The sequence below is a fragment of the Anabrus simplex genome, chromosome 1 (assembly GCF_040414725.1).
Source record: "Anabrus simplex isolate iqAnaSimp1 chromosome 1, ASM4041472v1, whole genome shotgun sequence".
Taxonomy (NCBI): Eukaryota; Metazoa; Arthropoda; class Insecta; order Orthoptera; family Tettigoniidae; genus Anabrus; species Anabrus simplex.
The window spans coordinates 1,755,785,261-1,755,805,606 of record NC_090265.1 but is presented as its reverse complement, the minus strand read 5'-3'; the positions used below and the strand labels follow the sequence as shown (position 1 = coordinate 1,755,805,606).

Genomic DNA, 20,346 nt, shown 5'->3' with positions numbered 1-20,346 from the left:
CAGATCAACTTTGCTTTACAGGAGCTAAAACTGGGTGGACTCAGGATATCTTATTCACAAATTAGAAATAACAAACATGAAAATAGCGAGAATGATTACTGGTACAAACAGGTGAAAATATTGGCAGGAAGGTACAAGGAATGAGGAAATAAAGGCCAATTTAGGAATGAAATCGATTGATGAAACTGTACGCACAAACCGGCTTCCATTTCGGGGGTCATGTGAGGCGATTGGAGGAGGATAGGTTACCTAGGAGAATAATGGACTCTGTTCCTGAGGGAAAGAGAAATGGAGACCAAGACGACGTTGGTTAGACTCAGTTTCTAACGATTTAAAGATAAGAGGTATAGAACTAAATGAGGCCACAGCACTAGTTGCAAATAGAGGATTGTGGCGACAGTTAGTAAATTTACAGAAGCTTGCAGATTGAACGCTGAAAGGCATAACGGTCAATAATGATGGCATGCCTTACATTTGAACTTCAAGCTGGTTTACAGTCAGCAGAATTTTGTCCTCCGTGATGTCAGTCAAAATGGTGGGTGTGATAGAGCACTTAAATAAAAGCCATAGACGAAATCTTCTTCTTCTTCGTCTTCTTTATCTGTTTATACTCCAGGGTCAGTTTTTCCCTCGGACTCAGCGAGGGATCCCACCTCTACCGCTTCAAGGGCAGTGTCCTGGAGCTTCAGACTCTGGGTCGGGGGATACAACTGCGGAGGATGACCAGTACCTCGCCCAGGCGGCCTCACCTGCTGTGCTGAAAAGGGGCCTTGCGAGGGGATGGGAAGATTGGGAGGGATAGACAAGGAAGAGGGAAGGAAGCGGCCGTGGCCTTAAGTTAGGTACCATCCCGGCATTCGCCTGGAGGAGAAGTAAAAATGAAATGGTGCCGGGATATATGCGAGAACTTCGGCTTGCCAGATGGAAATCTTTTGATTTGACGACCGTAGGCGCTCTGCGCGTCTTGATGAGGATGAAATGGTGATGAAGAGGACACATACACCCAGTCCCTGTACCAGGGGAATTAACCAATTATGGTTAAAATTCCCGACCCTACCTAGAATCGAACCCGAGACCCCGTGAGCAAAGGCCAGCACGCTAACCATTTAGCCATGGGGCCGGACGGGAGAGAAGTGGTAAACCACGGAAAACCACTGCCAGGTTGGAATCGAACCCACCTCTACTCAGTTGCCTCCCGAGGCTGAGTGGAGCCCGTTCCAACCCTTGTACCATTTTTCAAATTTCGGGGTGGCAGCTAATCACGCTAAACACTACACCACAGAGGCGGCCAGACGAAATCACATCTATATTTAAAGTATTATTATTGTTATTTTTATTCTCCTTGATGCAGTGCCTTCTCTATTACTGAAGGTTCGCCACAATCACAGCGATGTCTGTACGATGTTCGGCCGTCCTCATCAGTCTACTCGAATCTAGTCCTGTCCAATCCTGTAAGTTTCTCAGTCAAGGGTGCTTCATTCGACCGTGACTTCTACGTCCATCAATTTTACCCTGCAGGATCAATTTTAGCAGGTTGTACTTATCATTCCCCATAATATCCGCCAGGTGTCAGGCTCCGTGGCTAAATGTTGTGCGTGGCGACCTTTGGTAGCAGCCGTCCCGGGCTCATTTCCTCGCTGGGTCGGGAATTTTAAGCATCATTGCTTTAGGCCTATTTCGCTGGCACGGGGACTGGGTGTATGTGTCGTCTTCATCATCATTTCATCTTCATCACAACGTGCAGGTGACCTACAAGACGTGCACTTGGCGAGCCGAGCAAGTCCTCGAACACTCCCGGTATTAAAAGCTATACGCCATTTCATTTCATTCCCTCGGTAGGCTGACTTTCTTTTCTTGATTGTACACATCAACATTCGTTCTCTCCTCATGCGTCTGAACGCGGCAGCATTGGATACGTGCTCCGTCCACGACATCCGTAACATCCTACGGAACACCCACATCCAGCAGGCATTTATTCTCTTAAAGGTGTTACATTTCAGAGTCCATGTTTCAGCGCCTAACAGAAACACTGAATATACACAGCATCAATCAATCAATCAATATCAATCAATACTGATCTGCATTTAGGCCAGTCGCCCAAGTGGCAGATTCCCTATCTGTTGCTTTCCTAGCCTTTTCCGAAATGATTTCACAGAAATTGGAAATTTATTGAACATCTCCCTTGGTAAGTTATTCCAATCCCTAACTCCCCTCCCTATAAATGAATATTTGCCCCAGTTTGTCCTCTTGAATTCCAACTTTATCTTCATATTGTGATCTTTCCTACTTTTATAGACGCCATTCAAAAGTATTCGTCTACTAATGTCATTCCACGCCATCTCTCCGCTGACAGCTCGGAACATACCACTTAGTCAAGCAGCTCTTCTTCTTTCTCTCAATTCTTCCCAACCCAAACATTGCAACATTTTCGTAACGCTACTCTTTTGTCGGAAATCACCCAGAACAAATCGAGCTGCTTTTCTTTGAATTTTTTCCAGTTCTTGAATCAGGTAATCCTGGTGAGGGTCCCATACACGGAACCATACATGGAACCATACTCTAGTTGGGGTCTTACCAGAGACTTATATGCACTCTCCTTTACATCCTTACTACAACCCCTAAACACCCTCATAACCATGTGCAGAGATCGGTACCCTTTATTTACAATCCCATTTATGTGATTACCCCAGTGAAGATCTTTCCTTATATTAACACCTAGATACTTACAATGATCCCCAAAAGGAACTTTCACCCCATCAACGCAGTAATTAAAACTGAGAGGACTTTTCCTATTTGTGAAACTCACAACCTGACTTTTAGCCCCGTTTATCAACATACCATTGCCTGCTGTCCATCTCACAATATTTTCGAGGTCATGTTGCAGTTGCTGACAATCTTGTAACTTATTTATCACTCTATAGAGAATAACATCATCCGCAAAAAGCCTTACCTCCGATTCCACTCCTTTACTCATATCATTTATATATATAAGAAAACATAAAGGTCCGATAACACTGCCCTGAGGAACTCCCCTCTCAACTATTACAGGGTCAGACAAAGCTTCACCTACTCTCACTCTCTGAGATCTATTTTCTAGAAATATAGCAACCCATTCAGTCACTCTTTTGTCTAGTCCAATTGCACTCACTTTTGCCAGTAGTCTCCCATGATCCACCCTATCAAATGCTTTAGACATATCAATCGCAATACAGTCCATTTGACCTCCAGAATCCAAGATATCTGCTATATCTTGCTGGAATCCTACAAGCTGAGCTTCAGTGGAATAACCTTTCCTAAAATCGAATTGCCTTCTATCGAACCAGTTATTAATTTCACAAACATTTCTAATATAATCAGAAAGAATGCCTTCCCAAAGCTTACATACAATGCATGTCAAACTTACTGGCCTGTAATTTTCAGCTTTATGTCTATCACCCTTTCCTTTATACACAGGAGCTACTATAGCAACTCTCCATTCATCTGGTATAGCTCCTTCGGTCAAACAATAATCAAATAAGTACTTCAGATATGGTACTATATCCCAACCCATTATCTTTAGTATATCCCCAGAAATCTGATCAATTCCAGCCGCTTTTCTAGTTTTCAAATTTTGTATCTTATTGTAAATGTCATTGTTATCATATGTAAATTTTATTACTTCTTTGGCCTTAGTCTCTTCCTCTATCTCGACATTATCCTTGTAACCAACAATCTTTACATACTACTGACTAAATACTTCTGCCTTTTGAAGATCCTCACATACACACTCCCCTTGTTCATTAATTATTCCTGGAATGTCCTTCTTTGAACCTGTTTATGCCTTAAAATACCTATACATACCCTTCCATTTTTCACTAAAATTTGTATGACTGCCAATTACGCTTGCCATCATGTTATCCTTAGCTGCCTTCTTTGCTAGATTCAATTTTCTAGTAAGTTCCTTCAATTTCTCCTTACTTCCACAGCCATTTCTAACTCTATTTCTTTCCAGTCTGCACCTCCTTCTTAGTCTCTTTATTTCTCTATTATAATAAGGTGGGTCTTTACCATTCCTTACTACCCGTAAAGGTACAAACCTGTTTTCGCATTCCTCAACAATTTCTTTAAACCCATCCCAGAGTGTGTTTACATTTTTATTTACCGTTTTCCACCGATCATAGTTACTTTTTAGAAACTGCCTCATACCTGCTTTATCAGCCATATGGTACTGCCTAACAGTCCTACTTTTAAGACCTTCCTTTCTATCACATTTATTTTTAACTACCACAAATACAGCTTCATGATCACTAATACCATCTATTACTTCAGTTTCCCTATAGAGATCATCTGGATTTATCAGCACCACATCCAAAATATTTTTCCCTCTGGCTGGTTCCATCACTTTCTGAATCAGCTGTCCTTCCCATATTAACTTATTTGCCACTTGTTGGTCATGCTTCCTGTCGTTCGCATTTCCTTCCCAATTGATATCTGGCAAATTCAGATCTCCCGCTACAATCACATTTCTTTCCATGTCGTTTCCAACATAGCTGACTATCCTATCAAATAATTCCGAATCCGCATCAGTGCTACCCTTTCCCGATGAAAGTTGAGGGGTGTCTCCAAGTTAAGGCATGTACAGGATTTCTCTGCTGTAACACATACTTGCAAATTATTTTCCATAACTTATAACAACAAAATATTGTTTTTAACATATGAAATCAATTGTACATTATGAATTTGGTTCAGGTAGTATATACCATGAAATAAACCCCAACAGTAATTTCCCTTTCTCCTGAAAAATTACTAATTTTCTGGTTAGATCTCTATTTCGGGGAGCTCTTCATATCAGTGTTTGTTTTGTTTCCAGATCATCCAATAGACATGCAATGTTGTGTTTCTATACCATGTTCACTTGCTCAGAGTGAGAAACTGGTTTCTTTAATTGTTTAATTTCCAAATGGTAGTGAAATTTCTACAACTCATTAAAACCTAATTGTTGATGATTTTGTTCACAGACAGTAATGCCAATATTGGATTGTAACTCGAGACCATTTCTCTGTTTCCAGATAGTCCAATAGTATATCTACAACTCGGTAGTAATCTAAATGCCAGCTCGATAAGAGAAGGCGTGGATGTTTATTTCGAGTGTAACGTCCGGTCCAATCCACGGATCTACAAAATCGTCTGGAGGCATAATGTAAGTACTTATATTTCAATAATAATAATAATAATAATAATAATAATAATAATAATAATAATAATAATAACCCGTGTGGGGATTTACCGGTTACCTCCATCGGGCGCGTCCCATTGGAATTGGGGAAGCTCACTGGCTCTGCCGCCAGCAGAGTCAGAGGGTAGTAGGGAAATAAAATACCACCGTGAAAAAAACGAGTCCCTTGCCAGGGTTACGGCGAAGTCTGATAAATGACCAGAAGCCAGAAAACATCTTGAGGCAACCTCTAGGGCAAACAACCCTAGTTGTAAAAGGATGGGTACCCGTCCAAAGCAAAGTCAAGTCAAAAAGCATGATGGCACAACATTTCAAGAAACATACCCCAAAGGGTAAATCTTCGGATAAATCCCTCGTCGTGAACGCCACGGCGCACGAGTCTCGTTCGGATTCTGGGGGAGACTCGACATCATGCAAGAGATGAGTCGGAGCGTATCGGTGTACCCCGAAGAGTCAAAAACTCAGGCCAAAATCTAAAACCTTTCTAGCAACTTTCAACATAAATTCACTTACACAAACTGGCAAGCTGAAAACCCTCACCAAAGCTCTTCACGAAAATCAGATATCCATAATGGCCCTACAGGAAACAAGGTACCCAGATGAAGAGATTTTTGAATCCGAAGGCTACCGACTTTTCAAGAGCAAAGCGCAAAGAGGAATCCTCAATGGAGCTGTGATGCTTGGAACCGCGTTTGCTGTTAGAACCAAGATCCTAAAATCGGTTGCAAATTTCGAACCTCTGAATGACAGATTGTCTATACTCACAATTAAGTGCGCGAACAAAACCTACGCCCTAGTTAACGCACATGCTCCTACAAACGATAAGAACAAGTCTAATCCAGACGAAGTTGATAATTTCTGGGACCTACTGGATGAAAAATTAAACAAAATCCCCAAACAACATGTCAAGCTTCTTTTGAGTGACTTCAATGCCCAACTAGGTCGTGAACAGAAATACAAGAAAGTTATAGGAAATTACCCTGCTCACAAAAGAACCAATCCCAACGGCAAAAGACTGGTGTCCATTTGCGAAAATCACAACCTGCAGGTCATGTCAACCCACTTTCGCCATCTACCCAGAAAGCAAATGACTTGGCGTTCTCCCGTCCAAGCTCTTGGAGAGTTCCAAATTGATCATGTTGCAATCTCCAGGAGAAACAGCCCTGAGATTATGAATGTCAAGGTAAATAAAGGCATCAATGTGGCCTCAGATCATTATATGTCTCTTATCAAATTCAAACCATTTCCCGCAAACACAAGGAAGACAACCAAACAGATCACACGCTTCGACAATGATAAACTTCGGCAAAGGGTCGAGGAGTTCCAGGAGAAGGCTAGACCAAATGACTGTGACTTTAACAACGCCAAAAGTCTCCTTGTTGAGGCCGCCAAAGATGTTGCAGAAATCAAGAGAAGCAAAAAGCATGCCTGGTGGAATGGTACCTGCGAATCAGTCCTCCAAGAAAGACTCAATGCGTGGAAACAGTAGTACTCTACGAAATCACAAAATGATTGGGAAACCTACAAAACCCAACGTGCCCAAGCAGCTAGGGTGTTCAGAACTGAGAAACGTAAATACGATAAATCTCTCATTGAAAAGATAGAACAAAACTTTAGGAAGAATCAAAGCAGAGAGTACTACAGAGCCTTCAAACGCAAACTCACTGGCTATAAACCACCATCTCTATGCTTTGAGCGAACGGACGGCACACTGGCGACGTCAAATAAAGAAAATTGCAGCATTCTGGCAGATTACTTCAAGAATTTACTCCATTGCTCTAAACCGCAAAGCGCCATTGACACCAAGGAACCCTTACTCAGGTACTCAGATTCCAGACCACCCGACAGAGATGAAATCAAGCGCCACATTGCCCGTCTCAAAAATAACAAAGCGCCGGGGGAAGACTCAGTAGTAGCAAAACTATGGAAATATGCCCCAGAGGAATCACTTGATATCTTGCAAAAGCAAATAGAAGAAATTTGGAACAAGGAGACCCTACCCGAAGATTGGAAAACAGCTTTGATTCATTCCATTACACAAAAAAGGCAGCATGAAGAACATCAACAACTACAGAGGAATATCTTTGCTACCCGTGACTTACAAAATTCTATCACTTGCCATCCTGGAGCGTTTGGAAGCACAAGTCGAACATCAAATATGTGAATACCAAGGAGGGTTCAGAAAAGGTCGCTCAACAGCTGAACAGATCCAAAATCTCAAAACGATCATCAGATATTGTACACTAAAGTCCAAGCAGTATGTGTCTGTCTTTGTGGACTTTAAGAAAGCGTACGACTCCATTGACCGGGAAGTCCTGCTAAACATCTTAAATGAATTTGGAGTTGATTTGAAACTGCTGGCATTAATTAGAGCCACCCTGACCGATACAAAATCCAAGGTGAAGTTCCACGTATGTCTCTCGCATTCCTTTGACATCAAAACAGGAGTCTGACAAGGTGATGGGCTATCCCCGATACTCTTCAACTGTGTTCTTGAAAAGATCATCAGAACCTGGCGGGTGAGATTACAGGAAACCAACTACAGTCCATTGAGAATAGGAACCGAATCCAAGGGGATCGCAACAGACTGCTTATAGTCCAGTCAAGTTAAACATGAAAAGGGGGTCGTGCTTGCAAAAGGTCCAGTCGTTCTGAATTTTTTATATGTTGTTAGGACCTAAACAAATATTAAAAAACCAGATTTGCAATTTCCAAAGTGCTGTGCGAGCGGTGGTGTACCCAAAAATCCATGAAATTTTCTGACATTTTTCAGGTTTTGCTCAATATCTTCGTGAAGGAAGGGTCTGACTGGAATAGTCACTCTATATGCTTTTAAAGTAGACTAAATTTGCTACAATTTGAGGCCAGGGCGAGCTCTATACAGCCATTGATTCCCAAGATACAGTTCTTTGAAAATAAGTCATTTTTTCAAAAAAGTGAAATTAGTTTGAATTGGTCATTTATTTTGTGAAATATCTTCTAAAATATGTATCGCATCCCAAATATTACATTGAATGAAGTTGTATCCAATTTAATTAGCTTTCATTTGAGACCAGAATGGTACCTGTAGGCCCAGTGGTTCTCTCCAAAACATCAAAAACAGTCATAAGTGGGTTTGGGGGGGAAATGCAAATAAACTGTCCTCACGTCTTTTTATGTTTTTTATCAAACAGTTAAAATTTATTTTTGTTATTGTTAAAATGCATTTGAGACCTGTCGGGTAGACTGTACAATCCATGTGACTAATAACTTCATAATTTTAGGAGGTTTTTTTTACAGAACCAATTGGGAACAGTTGCAGACAAATGAAGGAACCCGTGGCGATAACATTCTTTTGGATCGTGAAGATCTGCTAATCTTGCAAGGAAGGCTATTTTAGGACGCGTAGTAGAACCAGTCCTAATCTTTCGTACTGGTGTGAGAAAGACAGACAGGCGACAGAGAGAGGAAATAGCCCTCACAGGTGTTCCCGCCTCAAAGGGAATTCCGCAAGTGTTTTCGTTGTCCCCTCCTTTGACCTCCTAACCCGCACCCGGCCCTTCCAGGGCAGCTCTCAATGTGTTGCGACATGTCTATCCGTCCGGGCGTGTGTTTCTTGTGTCGTGAGGACCTCGACACAGGTCCTATTGTGATAATCAAAGAACGAGGAATTCGAACACTAATTGAAGTGAGTAAAAAACGTGGTCTCACGGAAAATAAAAATTACCTCCAAAATTGCAACCAAGTCAGCGTTCATGATGCATGCAGGAAGAGATATACAGCTGTGTGTAACGTTGAAGCCTCAGTTCGTCGAGGAGGGGATTCTGCTTCCCAACCGAAGACTCCATCGACAAGATTATCAAGTAAACTGGCTCCTACCTTGAGAGGGATTTGCTTTTTGTGTGGTGATGCAATCACTGAAGCATTTCTCCAGCAACAAAGCAAACTGCCCTTGGCAAGAAGGAATGTGGTCCATACAGTTCAGAAGTTGGGCACGAGGCAAACTATTTTAGATGCTGCTAAACGCCGAGGTGACGACTGGGGAAGGGCCATTGAGGAGCGCCTCCTCGCCATTGACGACTTGGTTGCTGCAGACGGGACGTACCACAGATTTTGCTATAGGAGACTGTTTATAATACTACCTGCTACTGGGAATAAGAGAGGGTATCGTCCAGCCAGTAATACTGAAGAAGCGATGGAGTGTGTGTACGATTACCTATTGGAAAACAGTGATGAATGCCAGTTTTCTTTATCACACCTTCTGCAGCAAATTAAGGGTGATTGTATCCCTGACGTCAGAACAGCGAAAACTCACCTCCAAGAACGTTTTGGCGATGACATAGTCATAGTGGAGATGGGTTCCAACAAAGGGACACTCGTCTGCTTCAAAAACACCGGCCACAAAATTGTGTATGATCATTGGTACAAGGAACAAAAAGGCGATGCGCAGCAAGAGCGGTTGAGAGTTGTGAAGGCAGCAGCAGAAATCATCGTGGAAGATATCCGCACGCAAGTGTATGACACCAGTCAGTATCCCCCCTCGGACGATTTCTTCAACAATGTTGATTCTGTCATCCCTGAGTCAGTACAGCTATTTTTTGAGACTGTTGTTCTCAAAAACAAGCGTGGCCTCCTTGAAGCATGGAAGAAGGAGGGAGTAGAAGTGGCTGTTGCGGAAGAAGATGCGGATCGAGAGATCGTCATGACAGCGCTTTCAAGAAAAGCAGTAGCCGATCGGGTCGTCATAGTGGGAGAAGACGTCGACCTGCTCGTTCTTCTCAATGGTTTAGGCGCTGAAGAGACAAACGTCTACCTTCAGAAGAGCACGAAGGGCGAAGCTGGTTGCTGTCACTACTCTTCGACCTCCTACAACCACCAGGGCTCCCAGAGATCGCCAGGGACAGTGCTATTCATCCACACGTTTACCGGGTGCGATACCACCTCAGCACCGTTTGGCCAAGGAAAGACCAAAATGACCATACTCCTGAGCAAGAGTGAACACCTTGCTGAGCAAGTGGAGGTCTTCATTCGGCCAGACTCCACCCCACAAGCCGTGAGAGAAGCAGGCATCAAGTGCTTTGTGGCTCTATATGGGGGTGACATCACGAGGGATACTTTGGATTTCCTGAGGTATAAGGCGTTTGTCACTTCAACGAGAATAAACCTCGCCCGTTTGCCACCGACGGAAGATACCGCAGGCCACCATGCAGCAGGGTGCTACCTCCAAGTGCAGAAGTGGCGGGGAGTCAATTTGAATCCCACTGATTGGGGGGGGGAAGCTGTCTTCTCAGGGACTCACCCCCATTCCCACCACCATGGATCCCGCACCTCCTGCCCTTCTGCGAAAAATTTCATGTAAATGCAAGAAAGGGTGCTCTGGGGGCTGCTCGTGCAGAAAGGCTGGGCTCCACTGTTCAGTCCTCTGCCAGACATGCGGTGGCAAATTGTGCATTAACGTCCCGGATGTGGAGCTGAAATGTTCTGACGATGAAGATGACCCGACTACAGACTGGGCGCTTCTCTTAGCGTCCATCACAGCCATCGAGACACCGTCTTCGTGCGAGCACATGCCAGGGCCATCTAAGACAAAAAGGCATGATTTGGCAACCAAAACACTATACCTACATGATTTATATTAGTTTTCTTTTTTGTGTACATGTAACTTGTCCTTATAGTAGGTACCATGATGTTTGTACAAGCATTTTAGTATGTATGTATATAAAACAATGCTTGATGATGACGTAATTCCCGATAAGTATATTATCTTTTTCTTTTTTCATCAACATTTTTTCTAACAATAACAAAAATAAATAAATTTTAACTGTTTGATAAATAAAACCATAAAAAGACGTGAGAACAGTTTTTTGCATTTCCTCCAAAACCCACTTATGACTGTCTTTTGTTATATGCCGTTTTGGAGAGAACCGCTGGGCCTACAGGTACCAATCTGGTCTCAAATGAAAGCTAATTAAATTTACTACAACTTCATTCTATGTAATATTTGGGGTGGGATACATATTTTAGAAGATATTTCACAAAATAAATGACCAATTCAAACAAATTTCACTTTTTTGAAAAAATGACTTATTTTCAAAGAGCTGTATCTTGGGAACCAATGGCTGCATAGAGCTCGCTCTGGTCTCAAATTGTAGAAAATTTAGTTTACTTTAAAAGCACGTAGAGTGACTATTCCAGTCAGACCCTTCCTTCACTAAGGTATTGAGCAAAACCTGAAAAAAGTCCGAAAATTTCATGGTTTTTTGGGTACACCGCCGCTCGCAAAGCACTTTGGAAATTGCAAATCTGTTTTTTTAATTATTGGTTTAGGTCCTAACAACATATAAAAAATTCAGAACGACTGGACCTTTTGCAAGCACGGATGTACATCTTGACTGGACTATTAGCATTTGCCGATGATATTGCTGTTCTCTCAAACGACATAGAAACCGCTAGAGCTCAAGTTGAAATTTTAAAGGAAATTGCCGAACAAACTGGTTTGCAGATATCGTTTGAGAAAACAGAAGTAATGACTAACATCAAAGAGGCTCCACCAAAACTCCATACAAAATACGGGGACATCACCCGAGTACACAAATTCAAATACCTGGGTGAGATCATCATGAAAAATGGACTGGACAAAGAAGCACTTCAGGAGCGAGTACGCAAACTGGAAATGGCCTACCAAACGTCCCGCGCAATCTACAACAAAAAATGCCTTTCCCAAAACACCAAGATACGTCAATATGAAACAGTTCTGAAGCCATTAGTTCTATATGCAGCCGAAACCCTGTCTCTAAATGCCAACAGAGGACTACTTGAAGAACTGGAGAAAAGAGAACGCAAAATTGTGAGAGGAATCTTGGGATCAAAGTACAGAAATGGAATCCATCAAAAGAGATCCAACAAGGAAGTCTACAGAAAAATAGAGAAAATTACCGACACAATCAGAAAAAAGACGGGCACGATTTTACGGTCATCTTAAAAGAATGGACGGAAGAAAGTTAACTAAAGAAATCTTTCACTTTTTTGATTCAAACCCCAAAACCACAATTCCCTGGTTTAGAAATACCATAGAAGACCTGCAAATGCTACATATCTCAGCTGAAGACGCCCTTAACAGAGATCTCTTCCGCAAGAAAATATTGACGAACAGGCTAAACCGAGACGAGCAGCCGAAGAGAAGACACGGTGGCCCTTGGACAGAGGAGCGTAAGCAGGCCCAGTCACAAAGAATGAAGGAAATTTGGGCCGTAAAGAAGGCCAAGTTCAGTGTCAAATGCAACAAGACTTAACGTGGTCCTTGACGACCCCAGCGAATTATATAATAATAATAATAATAATAATAATAATAATAATAATAATAATAATAATAATAATAATAATAACACTTAAGGCCACGACCGCTTCCTTGCCTACCCCTTCCAATCTTCCCATCCGCCGACAGCATAGCAGGTGAGGCCGCCTGGGCAAAGTATTGGTCTTCGTCCCCAGTTGAATCCCCCCGACACAAACCATCACACATATGTTTTGCAATCATTTAAACTAAAGGTCTTTCTTATCGTCTCTAATATCATAATTTTGCTTCGTTAAAGTGTTTAGAGTTTGAGATATTTACACCTAGTTAAGAGTATCAGAAATGTTACTACTGTCAACTGAAGTTTAAAGTCACGATTAGACTATATTTATAAGAAGGCCTTATCAATCAAAAATTGTTCTTTTTAAAATGATTCATAAGATACTAAATATCACAACAGCACAGTAATTGCATACGGATTAATTTGTGACTCTCGGGGTGACCCCCGTGACGGCTCAGCCTTTGTTTCAAGATCGTTCCCTGCCGGGCTGAGTGGATCAAACGGCTGAGGCGCTGGCCTTCTGAAACCAACTTGGCAGGTTCGATACTGGCTCAGTCCGGTGGTATTTGAAGGTGCTCAAGCACGTCAGCCTCGTTTCGGTAGGTTTACTGGCACGTAAAAGAACTCCTGCGGGACGAACTTCCGGCACCTTGGTGTCTCCGAAAATCGTAAAAGTAGTTTGTGAGACGTAAAGATTGTTCCTGCATTACATTATCGTAGACCAGTCCCGGACAAAGAACGTACGGCGCTTATCGAATAACTTACGTAAGTGCTGAGAGAGTTCTCTGTGGGCTGGTATAACGATCAAGTGCAATACGTCAGAACAACAAATTGCCGAGAAGGGGTTAAAAGGAGGTAGTTCCTGCTAAAGTTCTAAGTTGAAATATTTCACACAGCGGTTTCCTCAGACGATATCAGTACTGAGGTACTGGTCCTTCTTGAAATTGGAGGAACAGTTCGCGAATCCCTTTGCCTTGAAAGAAATATCCATATATAACCTGCAAAATAATTAAGAATTTGACAAAATCAATATACTATACGTATAACCGCAAAGCTATTCCATTTAATTCATACGATGTGTGAGAAAGGAGAAATCCTATCCAGTTAAAAACGACGATTATTACTACTAAGTGGGTATATTCAGTGCATTTCCAGTTTTGCACTGTTTTTTGCACCCAAAAATCACATAAAAATCGCTAAATATCACGAAAAATTGCAAAAAAAATCACGAAAAATCACTAAAGTTACGAGAAAATTACGAAGGCATTTTTTTCTACGTACTTTTTGACTTTTTTATATTTTGATTTTTCTGCGTATTCTTTTGACTTTTAATATTTCCAAAAATGTTTATAATCAAAACATGACACTAAAATTACCCAAAAATCCAGTAAAATAAACAAAAATTACCCAAAATCGACTCCCCAAAACCCAAAAATACACAATATTACCCAAAAATACACGAAAATTCACTAAAATTCACTAAAATATTTGCTTCTCGTAGGGGCTACCAGGAACTGTTTTCGTAATTTATTCTGTTCCCAAAATTTAACAATAATATGACCCATGGCCGGTTTTTAATTTATTATAAGTATAAAAGTAGACTTAAGCGCCGTCAGATTTTGCACTGAAGCTTCTATATATCCTCCATTTTCCTTTTCACGAAGAAGGTGGATCTATTTTAAAGTAGGAAGTGACTCGCTGATAACAGATAACAGCTTTAACCGCAGATATGTAATGGCCGCCAGCTGCCGGCCGACAACCCACTAGCTACTGGCATTTGGTGGATATTTCAAAATATAATAGCTTCAATTAATGTAGCGCGATCTATTAGCGAAAATAAATAGTGTTCTGATCAGAGCCCTCTATAGGCCAAAGTTCAGAACTATATCAGTTTCAATACTAAATGTAACTTAATAAACCCGCTGCACAGTAGGTAATTTCCAGCATCCAGCCGGCCATAAATGATATTTTCAACCCTTGTCTTTTGTGCGCATTTTCTGTGAGTCGTGTTTATAAGACTCTTGGGTACAATAATTAAGTACTGAAAAGTTGCGCTGTCTGATTATCTAATCTCACCGAAGGCCTAAAGTGGTCTCCTCCGTTAGGGCATCATATTCTGGCGAGGAGAGCGCGCAGTTATTATTATGTGAGGGCTCAGTAAAGACGTCAGAACTAAATATTTCTTTAGCTTGCAATGTGATTATATTAGATGAAGGTGTGTGTTTTATATAGCATGTAGCATTTTCTGAAAATTACTATATTCTTGTCCAGAATATGCACTTAAAATTCAGGTACACGGTGTCCAAGCGCTATCTAATTATACAAATTTGAGCTGACTTTCAAAATGGATTGCCTTTGATTTCCGCAATGAAAGTCTTTTGGATGAGTTATCTATACTTTAATGAATAGAAAACTGTGACTTTTTGCTGCGACCAGGCGCGACCATGAGAGTAATAAAAAATTTTCAGAAGCCATGTACTCTGTAACCCGGAGGTCGGTTTTCGAGCTGTTGAGGAACAGCAGGGAATATAAGCGGAACGATGATATTGCGAATGTTGTAATTGAACATTTAGGCTTTTAGGATTGTTCCGAGGATATATCCAAGTTAATAATGAAATCTGTCAGTATTTTGTGTGCTAAAATTCGATCACGCTGGACAAAATATAGTAGAAAAAGGGTCAAATTGCTGAAGTACAATAAAAGATTGTTCGAGCAGAGAATGAGCCTTGCAGAAGGCCGTGCATCTCAACAATGTCAGGATGAGCCTGCCAATACTACAACTCATTCCATATTAAGAGACCAGTATTGCTCTTATGACAACATGGCTCCGCTCAACGCCATCACGGGAATACAGCGGGACATAAATTTGTGAAATTCAGTATGTAAGTTCAAGACAAAAGGCTGAAGAAACTAAGCTACAAATTACTTTTATGAATTAAAGGGGACGTGGGGTTTACAGAGGCCATTTTTGGTTTGTACAGAATCAGAGGTAAACTACGGCACATAAAAAACCTCAGCACTGAAATATAAGGCACAATGCGAGAGAAAATAGACAAATAATTTTATGGGCTCGAGGGGTGGGGGATGTATTTAATTCCATGTAATAAATTTATCCAGACAATAAAAGCTAGAAAACAGACCCAATGACTACAAAATATCACAGTATTAATGTTAAAGAAATAAATCACACACCTGGGCTTATGGCATAACTTTCATTCAACACAATACATTTACGCACTGATTTAAAGCCTAAAATACACACGCAATAAATAAATACTGTAGATGACTTCACTACAGAAGTTCAGGGAGGAAACGCTTCTATTGGTTGGTATCCGAAGCAAAGTCCTGGCAACACCAATGATGGAAACCGCTAGAAGATTCTTCAGAGAGGCTTCCACTTCTACGGATATTAATGGAGTAGACATAAATTTAATAAACCATCTACGTGCCATCGTAGAAATTCTTTCGTGTGGGTATGCCATTGATAAAGTGTCATTTGACATGTACGCAAAGGAAACTATACAATTATACTTACAAGAATACAAATCGTACTACATGCCTGTGGCTTTGCACAAACTCTTGGGACATGGAGAGGAGGTCATTAGGCACTGTATTATACTTATTGGACAACTCTCCCAGGAAGCCCAGGAGACCAGGAAAAAGATAATAGGAAACCTTCCAGAAGCACACAAATACTACCTTTTCCATAGGCTGCCTATATCATCGGACCCTTATATTACCAGCTTAGGAAAATCAAGGAAAAGGAAGTTGATTCCGCTTTCACGAGAAATGCTCAACTTACTGTCTGAGCCTCCTGTATCTGGTTCTGCCGAAGGAGATAATGACAGTGACGATAGCGATTCTGATGTAACTTCATCTAATGAATAAATTGTTTGGCAAGTACATGTATTCCTGTACCTATTTTTAAACATACTAAACAGCATGTCCCACTATTAGCATAATTTCTTAAAGCTATAACAAAAATGATTAAAATTACAAAGGTTACTAATTCTATTCCTGGCGTAGTAATTTGTTCTTTGTGCTTTATTGACCACACACTTAATTATCTCAAATAATAGCAGTTGAGTAGTATAATACAGGGATTCGGCCGCCACCGCCATCTCCGGCTCCCAGTGGCCACCTCCACCTCAGCCAGAGGCCTCTTCCAGTACTGCCAACTTAACCTAACTAGCGCGACAGTACTGCCAACTTAACCTAACTAGCGCGAAATTTGAATTTGTAAACAAAGCCACGTGCTTTTTGACAGCTGTCATCGACAACAACGCATCGCTAACCTCAGTACTGCCATCTTGACGGGCCTAAACCTTAGTGGTACCAACTTAACCTAACTAGCGCGAGGTAAACAAAGCCACGTGCTTTTTGACAGCCACGTGCTTTTTGACAGATTTGTAAACAAAGCCACGTGCTTTTTGACAGACAACAACGCATCGCTAACCTCAGTACTGCCATCTTGACGGGCCTAAACCTTAGTGGTACCAACTTAACCTAACTAGCGCGAGGTAAACAAAGCCACGTGCTTTTTGACAGCCACGTGCTTTTTGACAGATTTGTAAACAAAGCCACGTGCTTTTTGACAGACAACAACGCATCGCTAACCTCAGTACTGCCATCTTGACGGACCTAAACCTTAGTGATACCAACTTAACCTAACTAGCGCGAGGTAAACAAAGCCACGTGCTTTTTGACAGCCACGTGCTTTTTTGACAGCTGTCATCCGCCATCTTTAAACCACAAAGCACTGTGCTGCCCTCTATATCGCAGTAGCTGCAAAATTCGTCACCTGTCATCGGCAGTGCTGCCATCTTGACGGGTCTAAACCTTAGTGCTACCAACTTAACCTCACTAGCGTGAGATAAACAAAGCCACGTGCAGCTGTCATCCACCATCTTTGAGCATCGTGCTGCCCTCTTTAGCTACTTACCTTTGAAATGTGGTACGTTATCCGCCATCTTGCATCCGAAACCTCAGTGCTGCGCTCTATGTAGTGGCGGCAAATTCCATGTGCTCTTGTTTGGAAACAAAGCCACGTGCAGCTGTCATCTACCATCTTTAATCACCGTGCTGCCCTCTTTAGCTACTTACCTTTGACAGTTGTCATCCGCCATCTTGCATCGCCAACCTCAGTGCCGCACTCTATGTAGTGGCGGCAAATTCCACGTGCTCTTGTTTGGAAACAAATTCACGTGCTTTTTTGACAGCTGTCATCCGCCATCTTTGAGCACCGTGCTGCTATCATGCGGGCAATTTCGTTAGCTGTCATCCGCCATCTTTAATCCAGAGAGAACAGTGCTGCACTCTATGTGGTGGCGGTAAATTCCATGTGCTTTACAAACCTATGTGCTTTTCTGACAGCTGTCATCCACCATCTTTAATCACCGTGCTGCCATCTATGTGGTGGCGGTAAATTCCACATGCTTTACAAACCTATATGCTTTTCTGACAGCTGTCATCCGCCATCTTTAATCCAGAGAGAACAGTGCTGCCCTCTATGTGGTGGCGGCAAATTCCACGTGCTCTTGTTTGGAAACAAAGCCATGTGCAGCTGTCATCCGCCATCTTTGAGCACCGTGCTGCGAGCAATTTCGTCAGTTGTCATCCGCCATCTTTAATCTACAGAACACCGTGCTGCCCTCTTTATGGCTACTACCTTAAGCACGTAGTAGCGGGCAATTTGAAAAGTTCTGTTAGCTATCATCCGCCATCTTTAATCACCGTGCTGCCATCTTTAGCTAGATACCTTTGAAATGTGGCGGCGGATAATTTGAAAAATGCTTTTTGACAGCAGCTATCTTTGAGCACCGTGCTACCCTCTATGTGGTGGCAGCAAATTCTACATGCTTTACAAACCCACGCGCTTTTTTTTTTGACAGCCATCTTTAAGCAACAGAGTACAGTGCTGCCCTCTTTGTTGTGGCGGCAAATTCCACGTGCTCTTGTTTGGAAACAAAGCCACATGCTCTTTTTGACGGCTGTCACCCGCCATCTTTAACCAACAGAGCACTATGCTGCGGGCAATTTCGTTAGCTGTCATCCGACATCTTTAATCAACAGAGCACCGTGCTGCCCTCATGCGGGGCAATTTCGTTAGCTGTCATCCGCTATCTTTGAGCACCGTGCTGCTCTCTGTAGTAGCGGGTAATTTGAAAAGTTCTGTTAGCTGTCATCCGCCATCTTTGAGCACCGTGCTGCCATCTATGTGGTGGCGGCAAATTCCACATGCTTTACAAACTCACGCGCAGCTGTCATCCACCATCTTACATCGCAAACCTCAGTGCTACACTCTATGTGGTAGCGGATAATTTTAAAAAGAAAAATTCTACAGCAGCCATCTCTCGACGCTAATTGCACAAGATGGTAGCTATACATGACTCCTTAAAGGTGCTCATGCAAGATGATCGCTATACATAGACGCCCTTGGGATGCTTGCGCAAGATGGCGGTTATACAAGGCTCCTTATGAGGGATGCTTGCGCGAGATGGTGGTTGCTCTTATGAGGCGGCTCAAGGATCCATGGCTAGAGACGCCCTAAGGATGCTTGCGCAAGATGGCGGATGCAAGATGGCGGCTATACATAGCTCCTTATGAGACAGCCAGTACAACATGTGATCAGAACATTGATTGATGTGTTCAGAACACAAAATAAGTAGAATCGAACACTGTACTCGATACAACATGTGATTAAAACATTGTGTGGTGTGTTCAGAACACTAATCGAACGCTGTATTGGGGATACCTTTGTTTAGATTGAAACATAACAAGACTAGAATTGAACACTGCACATTGATTGATGTGTTCAGAACACAAAATAAGTAGAATCGAACACTGTACTCGATGTCGTTAACTTCAACATGTGATTAAAACATTGGCTGGTGTGTTCAGAACACTACATAAGTAGAATCGAACGCTGTATTAGGGGATACCTTTGTTTAGATTGAAACATAACAAGACTAGAATTGAACACTGCACTCGATGTCGGAAGATCAGATTGAAAACATAACAAGACTAGAATTGAACACTGTACATTGATTGATGTGTTCAGAACACAAAATAAGTAGAATCGAACACTGTACTCGATGTCGTTAACTTCAACATGTGATTAAAACATTGTCTGGTGTGTTCAGAACACTACATAAGTAGAATCGAACGCTGTACTCGATGTCGTTACATGTGACCCGATACAACATGTTAGGGGATACCTTTATCCTAAGAACCGAACACTGTACAACATGTTAGGGGATACCTTTGTTTAGATTGAAACTAACAAGACTAGAATCGAACACTGCACTCGATGTCGTTACATGTGATCCGATACAACATGTTAGGGGATACCTTTGTTTAGATTGAAACATAGCCAGCCTAGAATCGAACATTGTTTGATGTGTTCAGTACAACTTCAATGATTAACATACACACTGTGCACATATCGCATAGCTAAAAACACACTGTGCACATATCGCATACCTAACACTTCAAATGATTTGCTTAGTACGAAAATAAAAATAAAAAATCTATACCGCGTAGCTAACTCGTTCATCACACTGCTAAGACGCTTAGTAATTGTGAATACACTCATACGAAAATCAAGAAAGCACACTGCGTAGCCAACTCGCTCGGCACGAAAAAAATCTATACCGCGTAGCTAACTCGTTCATCACACTGCTAAGACGCTTAGTAATTGTGAATACACTCATACGAAAATCAAGAAAGCACACTGCGTAGCCAACTCGCTCGGCTCACTCGCTTAGTAATTGCAACACACACGGATAAGAATGTTCC

The 20,346-nt window shown here is 41.9% G+C and overlaps 1 protein-coding gene across 1 annotated transcript in view; it reads left to right on the top strand.

The window, feature by feature from the left end:
* The window catches only part of LOC136864369 (nephrin-like), a 1,091,365-nt gene that overhangs the window by 903,177 nt on the left and 167,842 nt on the right, over nt 1-20,346 (top strand). Inside the window, exon 7 of the mRNA XM_068226722.1 lies at nt 5,049-5,179. Within this exon, the coding sequence (XP_068082823.1) occupies nt 5,049-5,179 (131 nt within the window). The remainder of the gene's footprint in view (nt 1-5,048; nt 5,180-20,346) is intronic.